Source organism: Mustelus asterias, chromosome 21 (genome assembly GCF_964213995.1).
Source record: "Mustelus asterias chromosome 21, sMusAst1.hap1.1, whole genome shotgun sequence".
Lineage (NCBI taxonomy): Eukaryota > Metazoa > Chordata > Chondrichthyes > Carcharhiniformes > Triakidae > Mustelus > Mustelus asterias.
In genome coordinates, this window is record NC_135821.1 from 19,242,031 (window position 1) to 19,261,440 (window position 19,410).

General features: G+C 46.1%; 1 protein-coding gene across 5 annotated transcripts in view; it reads right to left on the reverse strand.

The window, feature by feature from the left end:
- Window positions 1-15,226: 15,226 nt before the first annotated feature.
- The window catches only part of rangap1b (Ran GTPase activating protein 1b), an 83,548-nt gene continuing 79,364 nt past the window's right edge, over window positions 15,227-19,410 (reverse strand). For all 5 annotated transcript variants that reach the window (XM_078237607.1, XM_078237606.1, XM_078237605.1 and 2 more), the window contains one exon: window positions 15,227-17,868. In XM_078237607.1, coding sequence (XP_078093733.1) covers window positions 17,799-17,868 — 70 coding nt within the window. In that variant the 3' untranslated portion in view covers window positions 15,227-17,798. The remainder of the gene's footprint in view (window positions 17,869-19,410) is intronic.

Consider the following 19,410-nt stretch of genomic DNA (forward strand, 5'->3'; position numbering starts at 1 on the left):
CAGAAGTCTCTGAAAAGACCCTATCGAGTTTGCCTCCACCACCACTACTGGCGGCAGCCGATTCCACTCACCCACCACCCTGAGTGAAAAACTTACTCCTGACATCTCCTCTGTACCTACTCCCCAGCACCTTAAACCTGTGTCCTCTTGTAGCAGCCATTTCAGCCCTGGGAAAAAGCCTCTGAGAGTCCACCCGATCTATACCTCTCAACATCTTGTACAGGTCACCTCTCATCTTTCGTCTCTCCAAGGAGAAAAGACCGAGCTCTCTCAACCTATCCTCATAAGGCATGCCAACCAATCCAGGCAACATCCTTGTAAATCTTCTCTGCACCCTTTCAATCATTTCCACATCCCTCCTGTAATGAGGCGACCAGAACTGAGCACAGTACTCCAAGTGGGGTCTGATGAGGGTCCTTCATCCCATTTGACCTGCCAAAATGGACCACTACACATTTATCCGCGTTGAAGTCCATCTGCCACTTCTCCGCCCAGTCTTGCATCCTATCTATGTCACGCTGCAGCTTCTGACATGCCTCCAGACTATCCACACCACCACCAACCTTCGGGTCGTCGGCAAACTTACCAACCCATCCCTCCACTTCCTCATCCAGGTCATTTATGAAAATGACAAACAGCAAGGGTCCCAGAACACTCCACTGGTGACCGACCTCCATTCAGAAAAAGACCCATCTATAACCACTCTCTGCCTTCTGCAGGCAAGCCAGTTCTGGATCCACAAGGCAACAGCCCCTTGGATCCCATGCCCTCTCACTTTCGAGAAGTCTTGCATGGGGGACCTTATCGAACGCCTTGCTGAAGTCCATGTAAACCACATCTACCCCTTTTCCTTCATCAATGTGTTTAGTCACATTTTCAAAGAACTCCACCAGGCTCGTAAGGCACAATTTGCCTTGGACAAAGCCGTGCTGACTACTATTGAGCATAGTAAACTTCTCTAAATGTTCATAAATCCTGTCCCTCAGGATCTTCTCCATCAACTTACCAACCACTGAGGTTAGACTCACCGGTTGGTAATTTCCTGGGCTATCCCTATTCCCTTTCTTGAATATAGGAACCACATCCGCAATCCTCCAATCCTCTGGAACCTCTCCCGTCTCCATCGACAACGCAAAGATCATCGCCAGAGGTGTTACAATCTCTTCCCTCGCCTTCCACAGTAACCTGGGGTACATCCCATCTGGTCCCGGTGACTTATCTATCTTGATGCTATTCAAAATTTCCAACACATCCTTTTTCTTAATGAGCTCATACTCAATCTTTTCAGTCCACCTCAATCCTGTAGTACAACCACTCAGGTCTTTTTCCACTGTGAATACAGAGGTAAAAATATTCATTAAGCACCTCTGCTATTTCTTCTGGTTCTGTACAGACTTTCTCACCGTCACATTTTATAGGTCCTATTCCTTCACATCTCATCCTTTTACTCTTCACATATTTATAGAACGCCTTAGGGTTCTCCTTAATCTTACCTGCCAAGGCCTTCTCGTGACCCCTTCTGGCTCTCCTAATTTCTTTCTTAAGTCCCTTCCTACAAGCTGTATACTCATCTAGATCCCTATCATCGCATAGCTCTCTGAACCTTTTGTACGCTTTCCTTTTCTTTTTGACTAGGTTCAGCGCAGCTTTCGTGCACCACGGTTCCCGTAACCTACCAAAACCTCCCTGTCTCATCGGAACGTTGTCATGCAGAACTCCAGACAAACATTCCTTGAAAATCTGCCACCTTACTTCAGTACTTTTCCTCGAGAATGCCTCCTTCCAATTTACACCTCCTTCCAATTTACGCCTCTAATCTCCTGCCTGATGGCTTCATATTTCCCCTTACTCCAGATAAACACTTTCCTAGCTTGCCTGCTCCTATCTCTTTCCAATGCTAGCGTAAAGGAGATAGAGTTATGATCACTATCCCCAAGATGCTCCCTCACTGAGAGATCCGACACCTGTCCAGGCTTATTAGCCAGTACCAGATCGAGTACAGCCTCTCCTCTTGTAAGCTTATCCACATGCTGTGTCAGGAAACCCTCCTGAACACACCTAACAAACTCCTCCCCATCCAAACCCCTTACCCTAGGGATATTCCAATCGATGTTTGGGAAATTAAAGTCTCCCATCACGACAACCCTGTTATTACTACATCTCTCCAGGATCTGTTTCCCTATCTGCCCCTCAACATCCCTGTTACTATTGGGCGGCTTGTAGAAAACACCCAGCAAAGTTATTGACCCCTTCCCGCTCTGAACTTCCACCCACAGAGACTCCGTAGACAATCCCTCCACGGCTTCCACCTTCTCTACAGCTGTGACACTATCCCTGATCAGCAGTACTACTCCCCCCGCCTCTTTTGCCTCCCTCTCTGTCCTTTCTGAAACATCTGAAACCTGAAGTATCCAGTCCTGTCCCTGTCCCCAAGTCTTCGTAATGGCCACCACATCACACTGCCAAGCATCGATCCACACTCTAAGCTCATCCACTTTATTCACTACACTCCTGGCGTTAAAATAGACACATCTCAAACCTTTGGTCTGAGCTCTCCCCTTCTCCATCACCCGTCTATTCTCCCTCTTACACTGTCTACAATCCTTCTCTATTTGCAGGCTAACCTCCTCGCTCTCAGTCACCTCATCTCGATTCCCTCCCCCAACCATTCTAGTTTAAAGTCTCCCCAGTAGCCTTAGCCAACCTTCCTGCCAGGATATTGGTCCCCCTGGGATTCAAGTGCCACCCGTCTTTTTTGTACAGGTCACACCTGCCCCTAAAGAGGTCCCAATGATCCAGGAACCAGAATCCCTGCCCCCTGCTCCAGTCTCTCAGCCACGCATGCATCCTCCACCTCACTCCATTCCTGCTCTCACTTTCCCATGGCACAGGCAGCAATCCCGAGATTACTACCTTTGCGTTCCTCCTTCCCAACTGTCTACCTAACTCCCTATATTCTCTTTTCATGACCCCTTCCCTCTTCCTACCTATGTCAGCGGTACCAATATAAGAACATAAGAAATAGGAGCAGGAGTAGGCCATCTAGCCCCTCGAGCCTGCCCCGCCATTCAGTAAGATCATGGCTGATCTGATAGTGGTTTAGTTCCACTTACCCACCCGCTCCCCATAACCCTTAATTCCCTTATTGATCAGAAATCTATCTACCTGTGACTTAAACATATTTAACGAGGTAGCCTCCACTGCTTCAATGGGCAGAGAATTCCAGAGATTCACTACCCTCTGAGAAGAAGAAGTTCCTCCTCAACTCTGTCCTAAACTGACTCCTCCTTATTTTGAGGCTGTGTCCTCTAGTTCTTGTTTCCTTTCTAAGTGGAAAGAATCTCTCTGCCTCTACCCTGTCTAGCCCCTTCATTATCTTATATGTCTCTATAAGATCTCCCCTCAGCCTTCTAAACTCCAACGAGTACAGGCCCAATCTACTCAATCTCTCCTCATAAGCTAACCCCCTCATCTCCGGTATCAACCTGGTGAACCTTCTCTCTACTCCCTCCAAGGCCAATACATCCTTCCACAAATAAGGGGACCAAAACTGCACACAGTACTCCAGTTGCGGCCTCACCAGTACCTTGTACAATTGCAGCAAGGCCTCCCTGTTTTTATACTCCATCCCCTTCGCGATAAAGGCCAACATTCCATTTGCCTTCTTGATCACCTGCTGCACCTGCAAACTGAGTTTTTGTGATTCATGCACAAGGACCCCCAGGTCCCTCTGCACAGTAGCATGTTGTAATTTTTCACCATTTAAATAATAGTCCATTTGACTATTATTCCTTCCAAAGTGGATGATCTCACACTTGCCAACGTTATACTCCATCTGCCAGATCCTCACCCACTCACTTAGCCTATCCAAATCTCTCTGCAGACTTTCCGCATCCCCCACGCAATTCGCTTTCCCACTCATCTTTGTATCACCCGCAAACTTTGTTACCCTACACTCGGTCCCCTCCTCCAGGTCGTCTATGTATATGGTAAACAGTTGAGGCCCCAGCACCGATCCCTGCGGCACGCCACTAGTCACCAATTGCCAACCAGAAAAGCACCCATTTATTTCAACTCTCTGCTTCCTGTTAGATAGCCAATCCTCAATCCACGCCAACACCTTACCCCCAACTCCGTGTACCCCAATCTTCTGCAGCAACCTTTTGTGAGGCACCTTATTGAACGCCTTCTGGAAATCCAAAAACACCACATCCACCAGTTCCCCTCTGTCAACTGCACTCGTTACATCTTCATAAAAATCCAGTAAATTCGTCAAACACGACTTTCCCTTCATGAATCCATGCTGCGTCTGCTTGATCGAACCATTTTTTTCCAGGTGTCCTGCTATTTCTTCTTTAATGATGGATTCCAGCAAATTCCCAACTACGGACGTTAAGCTAACCGGCCTGTAGTTACCCGCCTTTTGTCTACCTCCTTTTTTAAACAGTGGCGTCACATTAGCTGTTTTCCAATCAGCTGGCACTTCCCCAAACTCCAGCGAATTTTGATAAATTACAACCAATGCCTCCGCTATTACTTTTGCCATTTCTTTCAGTGCCCTGGGATGCATTCCATCCGGACCAGGGGACTTGTCTACCTTTAGTCCCATTAGCCTACCCAGCACTACCTCTTTAGTAATAGTAATCGTTTTAAGGTCCTCACCCCCTACAGTCCCACGACTGTCAATTTTCGATAAGCTATTTGTGTCCTCTACCGTGAAGACCGACACAAAAAACTTGTTTAAGGCCTCGGCCATTTCCTCGTTTCCCATTATTAAATCCCCCTTCTCGTCTCCTAAGGGACCAACATTTACTTTAGCTACTCTTTTCCTTTTTATATATTTGTAAAAACTTTTACTATCAGTTTTTATATTTTGTGCTAGTTTAGTTTCATAATCTATCTTTCCTTTCTTTATCGCTTTCTTAGTAGTTCTTTGTTTTTTAAAGCTTTCCCAATCTTCTAATTCCCCACTAGTTTTGGCCACTCTGTACGCATCGGTTTTTAATTTGTACCACGGTTTTTAATATGTACCACGACCTCTGGCTCCTCTCCCTCCCACCTCAGGATATCTGGGACGCGATCAGAGACATCCCGGATCCCGACACCAGGGAGGCAGACCACCATCCGAAACTCCCGTCTGCCTCCGCAAAAATGTCTGTCCGAACCCCTTACTGTTGAGTCCCCGATTAATACTGCCTTCCTCCTCCTTCCCTTAGCCCTCTGAGTTACAGGGCCAGACTCTGCTCCAGAGACATGGCCACTGCTGCTTCCCCCAGGTGGGCTATCCCCCCCAGCAGTACTCAGACAGGAGTACTTATTGTGAAGGGGCACATCCACCGGGGCGCTCTCTATCACCTGAGCTTTCCCCTTCCTGGACGTTACCCGCTTGTCTGCCTCCCGTGGCCCTGGTGTGACCACCTGCTGATAGCTCCTGTCTATCACCTCCTCATTTTCCCTACCAGACGAAGATCCTCGAGCTGCAGTTCCAGTTCTCTAACATGGTCCCTTAGGAACCACAGTTCGACACACCCATCACAGATATGGACATCTGGGAAGCCAAGAGCCTCCAGGACCTCCCACATCCTACATTGGGAACAACAGACTGGCCTCACACTCATAATTTCCCTTCTTATTTCAAGGAACACAGAGAAACGTACTTAAGAATTAAACTTACCCCGCCTCGCCCTTTCCGCCTAAGCCCTTAGAGCCAAAGCCCTTAGAGCCAAAGCCCTTAGAGCCAAAGCCCTTAGAGCCAAAGCCCTTCAGCTCTCACTCTGCTCCCTTCTCAAGGTTGTTGGTGATCTAGACACCTAAAAACTTGAAGCTTTCGACCATTTCTACTTCGTCCCCGTTGATATAGACAGGGGCATGTTCTCCACTATGCTGTGTTCATTGCAGTGTTAATATAAGCCTAATTGTGACACTAATAAATAAACTTCAAACGCTATTTAACAAGAGGAGAGAGAAAATGGAGAACTACAAACCTGATCATGTGACATCAATAGTAGGGAAAATATCAGAATCTATTATAAAGGATGTGATAACTGGACACTTAGAAAATGATGCTTTGATTGGACAGAGTCAGCATGGATTGATGGAAGGGAAATCATGTTTAAGAAATCTGTTGTGAGTTTTTTGAGGATGTTACCTGGAGCACAGATAAAGGGGAACCTGTGGATGTGTGTATTTGGGTTTTCAGAAGGCTTTTGATAATGTCCCACACAGTTGGTTAGTAAACAAAATTAGAGTACATGGCACTGGGCAATATATACAGTTATAGATTGAGAATTGGTTGACAGGCAGAAAACGGAGAGTAAGTCATTCTCAGAGTGGCAAGCTGCCACTAGTGGAGTACCTCAGGGATCAGTGCCAAGTCCACAGCTGATCACAATCTATAGTAAGTAGTCTTACAACACCAGGTTAAAGTCCAACAGGTGAGTGACCTGATGAAGGGGCAATGCTCCGAAAGCTCGTGCTACCAAATAAACCTGTTGGACTTTAACCTGGTGTTGTGAGACTACTTACTGTGCCCAACCCAGTCCAACACCGGCAACTCCACATCATGATTACAATCTATATAAATGATTTGGGTGTGGAGGCCAAATATAATATTTCCAAACTTGCTGAAGACATAAAATCCCTACAGTGCAGAAGGAGGCCATTTGGCCCATCGAGCCCGCACCGACAACAACCCCGCCCAGGCCCTATCTCTGTAACCTCACGTATTTACCCTACTTGTCGCCCTGACACTAAGGGTCAATTTAGCATGGCAAGTCAACCTAACCCGCACATCTTTGGACTACGGGAGGAAACCGGAGCACCTGGAGGAAACCCACGCAGACACAGGGAGAACGTGTAAATTCCACACAGACAGTGACCCAAGACTGGAATTGAACCCGGGTCGCTGGCGCTGTGAGGCAGCAGCACTAACCTCTGTGCCACCGTGGCGCCCGACACAAACTCGGTAGGAATGTAAGTTGTGAGGTGGATGCAAGAGGGAGCTTTCATGGGGACTTGGACAGTAAGAGTTTTAACAGCACCAGGTTAAAGTCCAACAGGTTTATTTGGTAGCAAATACCATTAGCTTTCCGAGCACTGCTCCTTCGTCAGATGGAGTGGGGCAGATTTCCACTCCATCTGACGAAGGAGCAGTGCTTCGAAAGCTAATGGTATTTGCTACCAAATAAACCTGTTGGACTTTAACCTGGTGTTGTTAAAACTCTTACTGTGTCTACCCCAGTCCAACGACAGCATCTCCACATCATGACTTGGACAGGCTCAGTGATTGGACTGGAATGTGGCAGCTGGAAGATAAGGTGAATCAATGTGACGTTATCCACTTTGGTATTGAAGAGAGAAAGGCAGAGTATTTCTTAAATGGTGAAATGTTGGGAAGTGTTGATATCTGAAAGGGACCCGGGTGTCCTTGTTCATGAGTCACTTTGGGCAGCAAGCAACCAGGAAGACAAATTGGCGTTCAGTGCAAGAGGATTTGAGCACACTGGTAAAAGAAGGATGAAGGGGGGATCTTATTGAAACTTACAGGATACTGCGAGGCCTGGAAACAGTGGACATAGAGAGGATGTTTCCACTAGTAGGAAAAACTAGAACCAGAGGGCACAACCTCAGGCTAAAGGGACGATCCTTTAAAACAGAGATGAGGAGGAATTCCTTCAGCCAGAGAGTGGTGAATCTGAGGAACTCTTTGCCGCAGAAGGCTGTGGAGGCCAGGTCATTGAGTGTCCTTAAGACAGAGATAGAGAGGTTCTTGATCAATAAGGGGATCAGGGGTTATGGGGAAAAGGCAGGAGAATGGGGATGAGAAATAAATCAGCCATGATTGAATGACAGAGCAGACTCGATGGGGCGAGTGGCCTAATTCTGTTCCTATGTCTTATGGTCTAAGCCTTGCTGCTATTGTATAGGGCCTTGGTGAGAGCGCAGCTGGAGGATTGTGTACAGCTTTGGTGTCCTTATCTAAGAATGGATATAGTTGCACGGAGGGAGTGTCAGAGGCTCATCAGATTAATCCTTGAGATGGTGGGATAGCCCTATGAGGAGAGATTGAGGAAATTGGGCCTGTATTCTGGAGAGTTTGGAAAAGTGAGAGTAATCTACAAAATTACTTACAAAACATAAACTTACAAAATTCTTACAGGACGTGACAAGGCGGTTGCAGATAGGATGTTCCCCCTGGCTGGTAAATCTAGATATGGAGATGCCGGCGTTGGACTGGGGTAAACACAGTAAGAGTTTTAACAACACCAGGTTAAAGTCCAACAGGTTTATTTATAAATAAATAGGACAGAGTGGATTATAAATCCACTATTTATAAATAAATAAACCTGTTGGACTTTAACCTGGTGTTGTTAAAACTCTTACTGTGATAAATCTAGAACCAGAGGACACAGTCTCAGAATATTGGGCAAGTTATTTAGAACCGAGATGAGGAAGAATTGGAAGTGAATCTTTGGAATTCTCTACCTCAGAGGGATGTGGGGGCTCAGTCATTGCGCATGCTCAAGATAGCAATCGATAGATTTCTGGATGCTAATAACATCAAGGAATATAGGAATTTCTTTTTTGTACTTTTCCAATTCAATCAAATCAAGTCCAATTCAGAGTCTCAACAAGTTGAGACATTCCCGATCCAAGCTGACAAGACAGGGCCTTCACACCTGTCTTGGGCCTGATCTACATGAGCCAAGCTGATTGGAGGAGGGGGAGGCCTCCTCCTCCAAGGCTCGATCCCACCCGCACCCCAGCCAAAAGGCCGAGACGCCGCCCCCAAAAATGGCCTCATATGAACATGAAGCCCAAATGCAATGGCCCCAACCAAGTGCAGCACCCGATCCACACCACACCCGATCCCAGCCAAAAGGCCGAGAATTTTTTTTTTTGTATTTTCTATTCCAATTCAATCAAATCAAGTCCAATTCAGAGTCTCAACAAGTTGAGACATTTCCAATCCAAGCTGACAAGACAGGGCATGCAACCCTCTACCCTGTCTTGGGCCTGATCTACATGAGCCAAGCTGATTGGAGTAGGCAGACGTCTCCGCCCCCCAAGGCTTGATCTCATTTGCATCTTAGCCAAAAGGCCGAGATGCCGCTTTTAAAAATTGCTTCATATGAAAATGAAGCTTAAATGCAACCCAATGGCCACTACCAAATGCAACATCACCAGACCACACTTGATCTTAGCCAAAAGGCCGAGAAGCACCACACAAAAATTGGCATTCGGTAGATGATCAACCATGATCTAAATATTGACATAAAGATCTAGGTGTGCAGATCCACAGTTCCCTGAAGGTGGCAACTCAGGTGGACAAGGTGGTCAAGAAGGTGTGTGCCATGCTGGCCTTCATCGGTCAGGGCGTTGAGGAGAGGAATTGGAAAATCATGTTGCAGCTGTATAAGACTTTGGTTAGGCTGCATTTGGAGTATTGTGTACAATCCTGGTCGCCGTACTACTGGAAGGATGTTGATGCATTGGAAAGGGTGCAGAAGAGATTTGCCAGAATGTTGCCTGGTTTGGAGGATATGGACTATGAAGAAAGATTGAACAAACTTGGATTGTTGGAGCGTTGGAGGATGAGGGGGGACCTGATAGAGGTTTACAAGATTATGACAGGCTTGGATAGAGTGGATAGTCAGAGTCTTTTTCCCAGGGTCGAAGGGTCAATTACTCGGGGGCATAGGTTGAAAGTGAGAGGGGGAAAGTTTAAAAGAGATGTAAGGGGCAAGTTTTTCACACAGAGGGTGTATTCTGTAACTTGATTTTGTGTCTCTGTGCCCTGTTTGAGAGCAGATTTCCACTCCATCTGACGAAGGAGCAGCGCTCCGAAAGCTAATGGCATTTGCTACCAAATAAACCTGTTGGACTTTAACCTGGTGTTGTTAAAACTTACAATCCAAACACTACCAGCTCCTCAGGAGCAGTGAGGCCTAGACTACACGACTGCCTCCTGGTCTCTGTCCTTGAGGCAGGATACTTGGATGCTTGGCTCTGCTCAGTTGCTGCCCTCTGCACTGAGGGCACCAAGGGCAAGTGGAAGCAGGAGGTCACGTGATGAATTCTCCTGAATTTGAGCTCAGATTTCTTACTCAATGGTTTAAACTTTGGCACCAATGCAAATGAGGCCATCTGTTGGAAGAAGATGGTATTGCAGCTTTTGAGAGGTTGATGGTTTGATTTATTGTCACATGTATTAGTATAGTGAAAAGTATTGTTTCTTGCTCACATAGGCATACCGTTCATAGAGAAGGGAGAGTGCAGAATGTAGTGTTACAGTCATAGCTAGGGTGTAGAGAAAGAACTTAATGCAAAGGAGGTCCATTCAAAAGTTTGATGGCAGCAGGGAAGAAGCTGTCCTCGAGTCAGTTGGTACGTGACCTCAGACTTTTGTATCATTTTCCTGACAGAAGGTGGAAGAGAGAATGTCCGGGGTGCGTAGGGTCCTTAATTATGCTGGCTGCTTTCCTGAGACAGCGGAAAGTGTAGATGGAGTCAATGGATGGGAGGCTGGTTTGTGTGATGGATTGGGCTCCATTCATGGGTCTTTGTAGTTTCTTGCGGTCTTGGGCAAAGCAGGAGCCATACCAAGCTGTGATACAACCAGAAAGAATGCTTTCTATGGATTTTCCTTATGCCTAGGGCGGTCATAGATACATTGGTGAGAGGTTGATCCCTGTGATCAGTCAACAGCCCCATTAACATTGCATCACACAACTACAGGTGAATTGGGTGTTAAGAGCCGAGAGTTTCACAGAAGTAGCAATCACAGTTGCAGTGCCCACAGCTCCTTTTTACTGACCTTCACTGGGAGATGCACATTTCTTGCTCAATGTGCTGGCTTGGGAAATGTGCAGTGCAGCAAGCTCAGGGGTCCTTCCATTGCAGGGCAGCAGTGTTGGGGGACAGGAGGGTGGTGAAGTCAACTGGGTCATGGGGGAGGAGGTTCCCCCCACACCTCTTCTGGGGTATCTTCAGGGACAACCCCCCCCCCACCCACTCTGGAGGTTGAAATTAAATCTCTTTTCCATCGTGCAATTACTATAATCCTTTATCACCAATCACCTTTATCAAAAGTTGTTTGTGCTTCTTTTTGGATAAAGCAAATGCTTTATTTACATTTTTTTGGTCTCTCATTGTCCACCAATGGGAACAAACTTCAGCCTTATGTTAACTTTCACTGATATGTGTTGGATGTTGGCTGCAACTGGCCACGAGACAGACACATCTGAACTAGAACTGGGTGATTGCATAAACGCAACCATGTAAAAATGTGCATGAGTAGGTGTTAGTGTCAGTCATCAACCTTCACTTCCTCGACTCCTGGTCATGTGCCTATTACATCATCATGTGGGTGGTACGGTTTCTCCACTTTGACACATTAATACTTCCAATCCTGAACAACCTTTCCGTGTAACTGGAATCCCAGAGTCAACTCTGAGCAATATCTACCCCAACCTTCTGTTGGCCGGAATTGAACCCAGGTCTCTGGTGCGGAGGCAGCAGTGCTAACCACTATGACACTCCAGTTGGCCACCTGATCACGTAGTGATCTGGAGAGTGTTCCCCTGGCCACATACGCATGGTCTGGTTTCAGAGAATCTGTAGGGACCAGGCACCTTGGTTCCAAGGAACAGTCTGAAACTAATTCATCTTCAGTGGCAGCATGGAGCAGGTGACAGTGAGCTGACTGCCCAGTTACCTTGACTGCAATGGCTGGGGTTTGTACATCAATACGGCATGATGTACCAATGTGGGAATTGTGTACTCATGGGAAGGGTGTCCTCTTAGGGCAGTGTTGTGATTCAATGCAGCTATAAACAAGTTATAAGAGAATCCAACTCCATATTAAATGAGTTTTAATATTAAAAGAATGATTCACCTATGAAGTAGGAATTAAAAATTAAACGCAGAGTTCATCTGCTGGACAAAGGAGAAGAGTTAAAAGCCCTGGCATAATTGTATACTCAAGGAAAACAACATCCTGTGGAATATCCTCAATCAGCCAGGGAAGTGGGCCGAGAAATGGCAAATGGAGTTCAATACAGATAAGTGAGGTGGCGCATTTTGGGAAGTCAAATCAAGGTAGGACTTTCACGGTGAATGGTAGGACCTTAGGGATTATCGAGGAACAGAGGGACCTTGGAGTTCAGGTGCACGGTTCTCTAAAGGTGGAGTCAAAGGTAGACAGGGCAGTGAAGAAGGCTTTTGGCATGGAAAATTATAGGCCAATTAGCCTAACCTCAGTTGTTGGCAAAATTCTAGAATCCATCGTTAAGGATGAGATTTCTAAATTCTTGGAAGTGCAGGGTCGGATTAAGACAAGTCAGCATGGATTTAGTAAGGGGAGGTCGTGCCTGACAAACCTGTTAGAGTTCTTTGAAGAGATAACAAATAGGTTAGACCAAGGAGAGCCAATGGATGTTATCTATCTTGACTTCCAAAAGGCCTTTGACAAGGTGCCTCACGGGAGACTGCTGAGTAAAATAAGGGCCCATGGTATTCGAGGCAAGGTACTAACATGGATTGACGATTGGCTGTCAGACAGAAGGCAGAGAGTTGGGATAAAAGGTTCTTTCTCAGAATGGCAACCGGTGACAAGTGGTGTCCCGCAGGGTTCAGTGTTGGGGCCACAGCTGTTCTCTTTATATATTAACGATCTAGATGACGGGACTGGGAGCATTCTGGCCAAGTTTGCCGATGATACAAAGATAGGTGGAGGGGCAGGTAGTATTGAGGAGGTGGGGAGGCTGCAGAAAGATTTAGACAGTTTAGGAGAGTGGTCCAAGAAGTGGCTGATGAAATTCAACGTGGGCAAGTGCGAGGTCGTACACTTTGGAAAAAAGAATAGAGGCATGGACTATTTTCTAAACGGTGACAAAATTCATAATGCTAAAGTGCAAAGGGACTTGGGAGTCCTAGTCCAGGATTCTCTAAAGGTAAACTTGCAGGTTGAGTCCGTAATTAAGAAAGCAAATGTAATGTTGTCATTTATCTCAAGAGGCTTGGAATACAAAAGCAGGGATGTACTTCTGAGGCTTTATAAAGCACTGGTTAGGCCCCATTTGGAGTACTGTGAGCAATTTTGGGCCCCACACCTCAGGAAGGACATACTGGCACTGGAGCGGGTCCAGCGGAGATTCACACGGATGATCCCAGGAATGGTAGGCCTGACATACGATGAACGTCTGAGGATCGTGGGATTATATTCATTGGAGTTTAGGAGGTTGAGGGGAGATCTGATAGAAACTTACAAGATAATGAACGGCTTAGATAGGATGGACGTAGGGAAGTTGTTTCCATTAACAGGGGAGACTAGGACGCGGGGGCACAGCCTTAGAATAAAAGGGAGTCACTTTAGAACAGAGATGAGGAGAAATTTCTTCAGCCAGAGAGTGGTGGGTCTGTGGAATTCATTGCCACAGAGGGCTGTGGAGGCCGAGACGTTGAGCGTCTTCAAGACAGAAATTGATAAATTCTTGATTTCTCGAGGAATTAAGGGCTATGGGGAGAGAGCGGGTAAATGGAGTTGAAATCAACCATGATTGAATGGTGGAGTGGACCCGATGGGCCGAATGGCCTTACTTCCGCTCCTATGTCTTATGGTCTTATGGTCTTATGCTGGCCTTCATTAATCAGGACATTGAGTCTAGGAGTTGGGAAGTTACGTTGCAGTTGTACAAGAAGTTGGTGAGGCTGCACCTGGAGTATTGTTTAGTTTTGGTCACCTTGCTATAGGAAATATATTAAACTGGAGAGCGCAGAAGAGATTTACAAGGATATTGCCAGGACTCAGGGGTCTGAGTTATAGGGAGAGATTGTTCAGGCTAGGAATTTTCTTTGGAGCGTAGGAGACTGAGGGGTGATCTTATAGAGGTGTACAAGATCATGAAAGGCATGGATAGGGTGAATGCAGTCAGCCTTTTGCCCAGAGTTGGGGAAATCAAGAACTAGAGGGCATAGGTTTAAGTTAAGAGGGGAAAGAATTAATGGGAACCTGAGGAGCAACTTTTGTACAGAGGGTGGTACGTGTGTGGAATGAGTTGTCAGAGGAAGTGGTTGAGGCAGGGACATTGACAACATTTAAAAAGCATTTGGACAGATACATGGATAGGAAAGGTTAAGGAGGATATGGGCTAAAAGCAGGCAAATGGGTTTAACTTAGATGGGCATTTTGGTCAGCATGGACCAGTACGGGCCAAAGAGCCTGTGCCATAGATTCTATGTTTCTAAGAAACAGCCGAAGGTATTGGATACTGCAAAGGCTATGGGCCCTGACAACATTCTGGCAATAGTACTGAAGCATTGTGCTCCTGAACTAGCCATGCTCCTAGCCAAGTTGTTCCAGTACAGCTACAACACCAGCATCATGGAAAATTGCCTGGGTATGTCCTGGCTTAAAAAAAAAAGGACAAATGTAATTACACCCCCGTTGGCTTATGCTTGATTATCAATGAAGTGATGGAAAAGTGTCATCAATAGTGCTATCAAGTGGCATCTTTGTTCATAGAATCCCTACAGTATAGGAAGCCATTTAGCCCATCGAGCAAGGCCTTATCCCCATGACCCCACGTATTTCCCCTGCTAATCCCCCTGACACCAAGGATGAATTTAGCATGGCCAATCCACCTAACCGGCACATCTTTGGAGTGTGGGAGGAAACACACACCAACACAGGGAGAACATCCAAACTCCACACAGTCACCCGAGGCCGGAATCAAACCCAGGTCCCTGGTGCTGTGAGGCAGCCGTGCTAACCACTGTGCCACCGTGTCGCCCTACTCAGCAATTCCGGATTGCGCCAAGGCCACACAGCTCCTGACCTTATTGCAGCCACAGTCCAAACATGGACAAAGGAGCTGAATTCATGAAGTAAAGTGGGAGTGACTGCCTTTGACACTAAGGTATCGGTGAACCAAGTGTGGAATTAATGAGAAGTCAGTAGGAACCATGGGGAAATCTTTCTGCTGCTCTTAAAGAAAAGAACCCCAAAATGTTCAGATATTCCCAAGTTATATTCTTTGCTGAAGTTTTTTTTTTTAAACACTCTCTCCTGTGCTTCCATATTCTTTAATATGGAATATTTACAGAAGAATATCATAACCGAGTATTTTACAAAAGTCTGCCATTGCAGTACTCTAAACTAGCAAAAGATGCACACAAAATTCAGCAGCTGTATCAGCATAAATCAGAAAAAGATGAAGAAATACTTGCATTAATGTAGCATCTTTATCACCATCAACACATCTCAAGGTAGTTCACAAACCATTTTTCCAAAACAGTGACATGGCAGCCAATTTTTACCAGTTATATCCTTTAAAATGTCAGATGAATAGCCAGTTAATTTGCTTTTGGTGGTAATAGTCAAGAGAATAATGTTGGTCAAAACGCTGAAACAATTCCCTGTTCCTCTTCCGTTCGAACCATGGGATCATTAACACCCATCTGGATAGGCTGACAAGCCCCCTGTTTAAAATGCCACACGTGAATCTCTGATAATGCAGCATTCCTTCAGTACTGCGCCAAAGTAGCGACCCACGTTGTGAACTCAGTTGGGGACTATCTCAATGCTCTATGCCAGAGCTGCCATGAACTATGGGCAGGAGTAGCACTGGAGCTAGTGCGAGGGTCGACTGCCCATCTTTGAAGTTGTAGATATAGTGTGTGATGGACTGGAGAGGCGCGGGGGGGGGGGGGGGGGGGGGAGAAAGTGGAATTTAAAAAAATCTACAGACTAAATTACATGCATCGCCCCCTCTACCAACCCAAAAATTATGGTTATAGCAAGACCTGAGTTTCTGCATTCTGAAATAAGTACGATAGATAGAAGACTAACAAAGCCAGCAAATGACTTGTTGCCCTCTGACAGCTCCACTGCAGTTCAACATTCTCATTTTTAAAGTTCTATTCATACCGACAACCCGCTTTAGCCTACGTGCACACAGTGCAGATCACAATGCAAAGGAGATGAATGCCTTATCTATGCACCCGATTGAGGTATACACATGCCCCCACATTACTGTTCAGGTCAAGTTAAAGAGGTGAGAAGTGTTAAGCATCAGTAAGAGTGCTGCTCTCCTCATGTAACGCCCCTGGATCTTCCCAAGCTGCAGATAATTGGAGTCTTTGGAAATTTCCAAACACCTCCCAACTTTACACCAGCAAGACCGACATTACAAAAGAGCTCAGCTGCAGTTCTGAAAACATTGGGATAGCATATGTCTGTATGCAAGAACAGAACACAGATTTGGAGCTTCATCGCTCAGTAGTTTTACCTTTTGCACAACTCAAATCTATCACATGAAGCAGCATTTCTTCAAAATCTGGGATAGGATTCGCACATCTCCCTCTAGGTTACTGGCAGCGAGCTTTTCCATAACTGCTCTCCAATCACCGGGCATGACTACATTTATTTCCACAAGGTCCATTTTTCCACCTGCATTTCAAAAACTTCAAGCATCTCCTCTTGCAGATGCGCTGGACTACGATAGACTAGAAAGCGAGGCCTGTGGCGCTCGCTTTTCTCTTACTCAAACTGCATCTCTATTCTTTCCTGCTCGCCAGAGGACAGCTAGTCTTGGGAGGATGTGGTTCCACAAGAGTCCGCAGATTTACGTACCTCACCAAAGTGACCGTTCTTGGGTAAAGTTAGATAGCTAGTGCTAGCGAGGTATTCAAAGACAGGCTACATTATAGAGGATCTTGATTCTGCTCTCGTTGGACCTTTCATGTACAGATTCCATTCGGATCTACAAGAGAAATCAAGAATGGGAACTTCCTTTCAGCTAATTCGTGCGTGCTGAGACCAAACCTAACAAGACCTCGGTGCCCCTTATCTGTCTCCCCATGGGGGATGTGTGAGAGATAGTGATCCGTATGACAAGGGTTCCTATGATCAACTAGTCCATTAGGGGAACTACTAGTATTTAGTTAAATCTCCAATTTTGTGTTTCTGGGTGAGTGGTTGGGTGGGGTGTCGGAACAAGCAGTAACTAGACCGGCCAAAGCCCACACAAGAAATCCTCTGTTAAACAGCAAGGTGGAGAAGGATAGGTGGCCCTGCGATAGCCCTTTACAGTAGCTATTTGATAGGGTAGGAAACAGCAAATAAACTATTTTGTACTACAAGTTGTATTAGAATGGACCGTTATAGAAATTTGGAAGAACTTTATAAACCCATGTACACAAGTTAGCAGATGACACCATCAATATATTTCAGAAATTTGAGGTATCAGTCTGTAGATTTTCCGATATGAAGTTTTGCCTCTCTCTCCAGGTCAGCTGGCTCAGACACGAAGAAGTTGCATAATGTGAAAAATGTCCGCTTAATTTTAGAAAGCGCTGCGAGTCTGAATAAAATGCCGCAATTTAATCAAAAGCACACGTCACTCGGTTGTTCAGAGCCGTGGAAATTTGGCTATTCTCCACTCTCTCCCTCCCACCACCAGAATAGGCCAAGACTACGCAAGACGAGTCATCAAGAGCCTGTTGCTTGAAAAGAAATCACAGCCACCAAAATCTGGCTCCAATTTTGCTTTCACTTGGAAGCAGCAGAGAAGAGTCTGGAGATAGCTCTGACCAGAAACTACTGCAAACTGTCGAGGGGCCAGGGGTGCGAGCTGAACTGAAGCAACGGATCCGGTCTGTAGCACGAAGAAAGTGAAGCGTTCGGCACTGTGCAGCCTGAAGGGCAATTCTGCAGCAGCTGCTGAGTAATGCATGGACAATCCCCAGTCCCGGTGTCCTTCTCTTGTTGCACCAGCTCCCACGTCACAGGGATGACACTAAAGACTCTTCATGGTCTCTAACAGAGTGTATTTAGCATTCTGGCAGGAGTCAAAAGCACGATTCTGCCTATGTTAAAAAAAAAAATGAACTGAGATTAGAGCAAGACTTGAATAAAGAGAAAGAAGACTCATACAGTGCACGAGGTGGTACTTCAACCTATTGAGCCTAGTTGAGCGGCACAGTGCCTAGCACTGCTGCCTCAGTGCCAGGGACCTGGGTTTGATTCGCGGCTTGGGTCACTGTCTGTGTGCATGTTCTCCCCGTGTCTGCGCGGGTTTCCTCCGGGTGCTCCGGTTTCCTTCCACATTCGGAAAGACGTGCTGGTTAGGTGCATCGACCTGAACAGGCGCTGGAGTGTGTTGACTAGGGGAATTTCACAGTAACTTCATTGCAGTGTTAATGTAAGCCTTACTTGTGACTAATAAATAAACTTGAAACTTTATGCTTGCTCTTTGGAAGATGTCACATGAATGCTGCTTCCCTGCTCTTTCCCAAAATGCTTCGCAAATTGCCCCCTTGAAGTATTTCACCAATTTCCTTGACGCTATTATCAAGCTTTGTTCCTTCACCCTTTTATGCAGTGCATGCCACAGCACAACTCATTGAGTAAACTCATTTCACTCACACCCACCTCCACTTCTTTTGCCAATCCCTCAAATCCTCAGCCTCTGGAAACAATGTCTCATTATTTATTCCATCAAAATCCTTAATAGTTTTGGACGTCTTCATCAAATCTCCCTGTAAATTTCTCTGCCTCAAGGATAACCACCCTAGCGTACCTAGATAACTGAAGTCCCTCACCTCAAGTCGTCCCTCCAGCAGAATGTCCTCCTGAAAACTTTCCAAGGTCTTCACATCCTCAGAATTGGCCACAATATTCCAGCTGGGGACTAAGCAGTATTTTATAAACATTGTGCTCTCTAGGCTTCTACGAAAGGGCAGCATGGTAGCACAGTGGTTAGCACTGCTGCTTCACAGCCCCAGGGACCTGGGTTCGATTCCCAGCTTGGGTCACTGTCTGTGTGGAATTTGCACATTCTCCTAGTGTCTGCGTGGGTTTTCTCCGGGTGCTCCGGTTTCCTCCCACAGTCCAAAGATGTGCGGGTTAGGTTGATTGGCCATGCTAAAATTGCCCCTTAGTGTCCTGAGATGCGTAGGTTAGAGGGATTAGCGGGTAAATATGTTGGGATATGGGGGCAGGGCCTGGGTGGGATTGTGGTCGGTGCAGACGCGATGGGCCAAATGGCCTCTTTCTGCACTGTAGGGTTTCTATGATTATTTCTATGAAAGGAAGGATCCTGTATGTTGTTTAAACAGCCTTCCCAGTGACTTTTCAAGACGTGTGTGTGTATATATATATATATATATATATGTATATATGTACATTCCCAGGGACCAACGCTCCTGCATCCCATTTAGCTTGTTGCCCCTTCTTTTTCTTCCTGCCAAGATTAAATCATTTCACACTACTCTTCATACAACTCTACCTTGTATCTGGCACCGTAGGTGGCACAGTGGTTAGCACTGCTGCCTCACAGCACCAGGGACCCAGGTTCAATTCCTGGCTTGGGTCACTGTCTGTGTGGAGTTTGTACGTTCTCCCCGTGT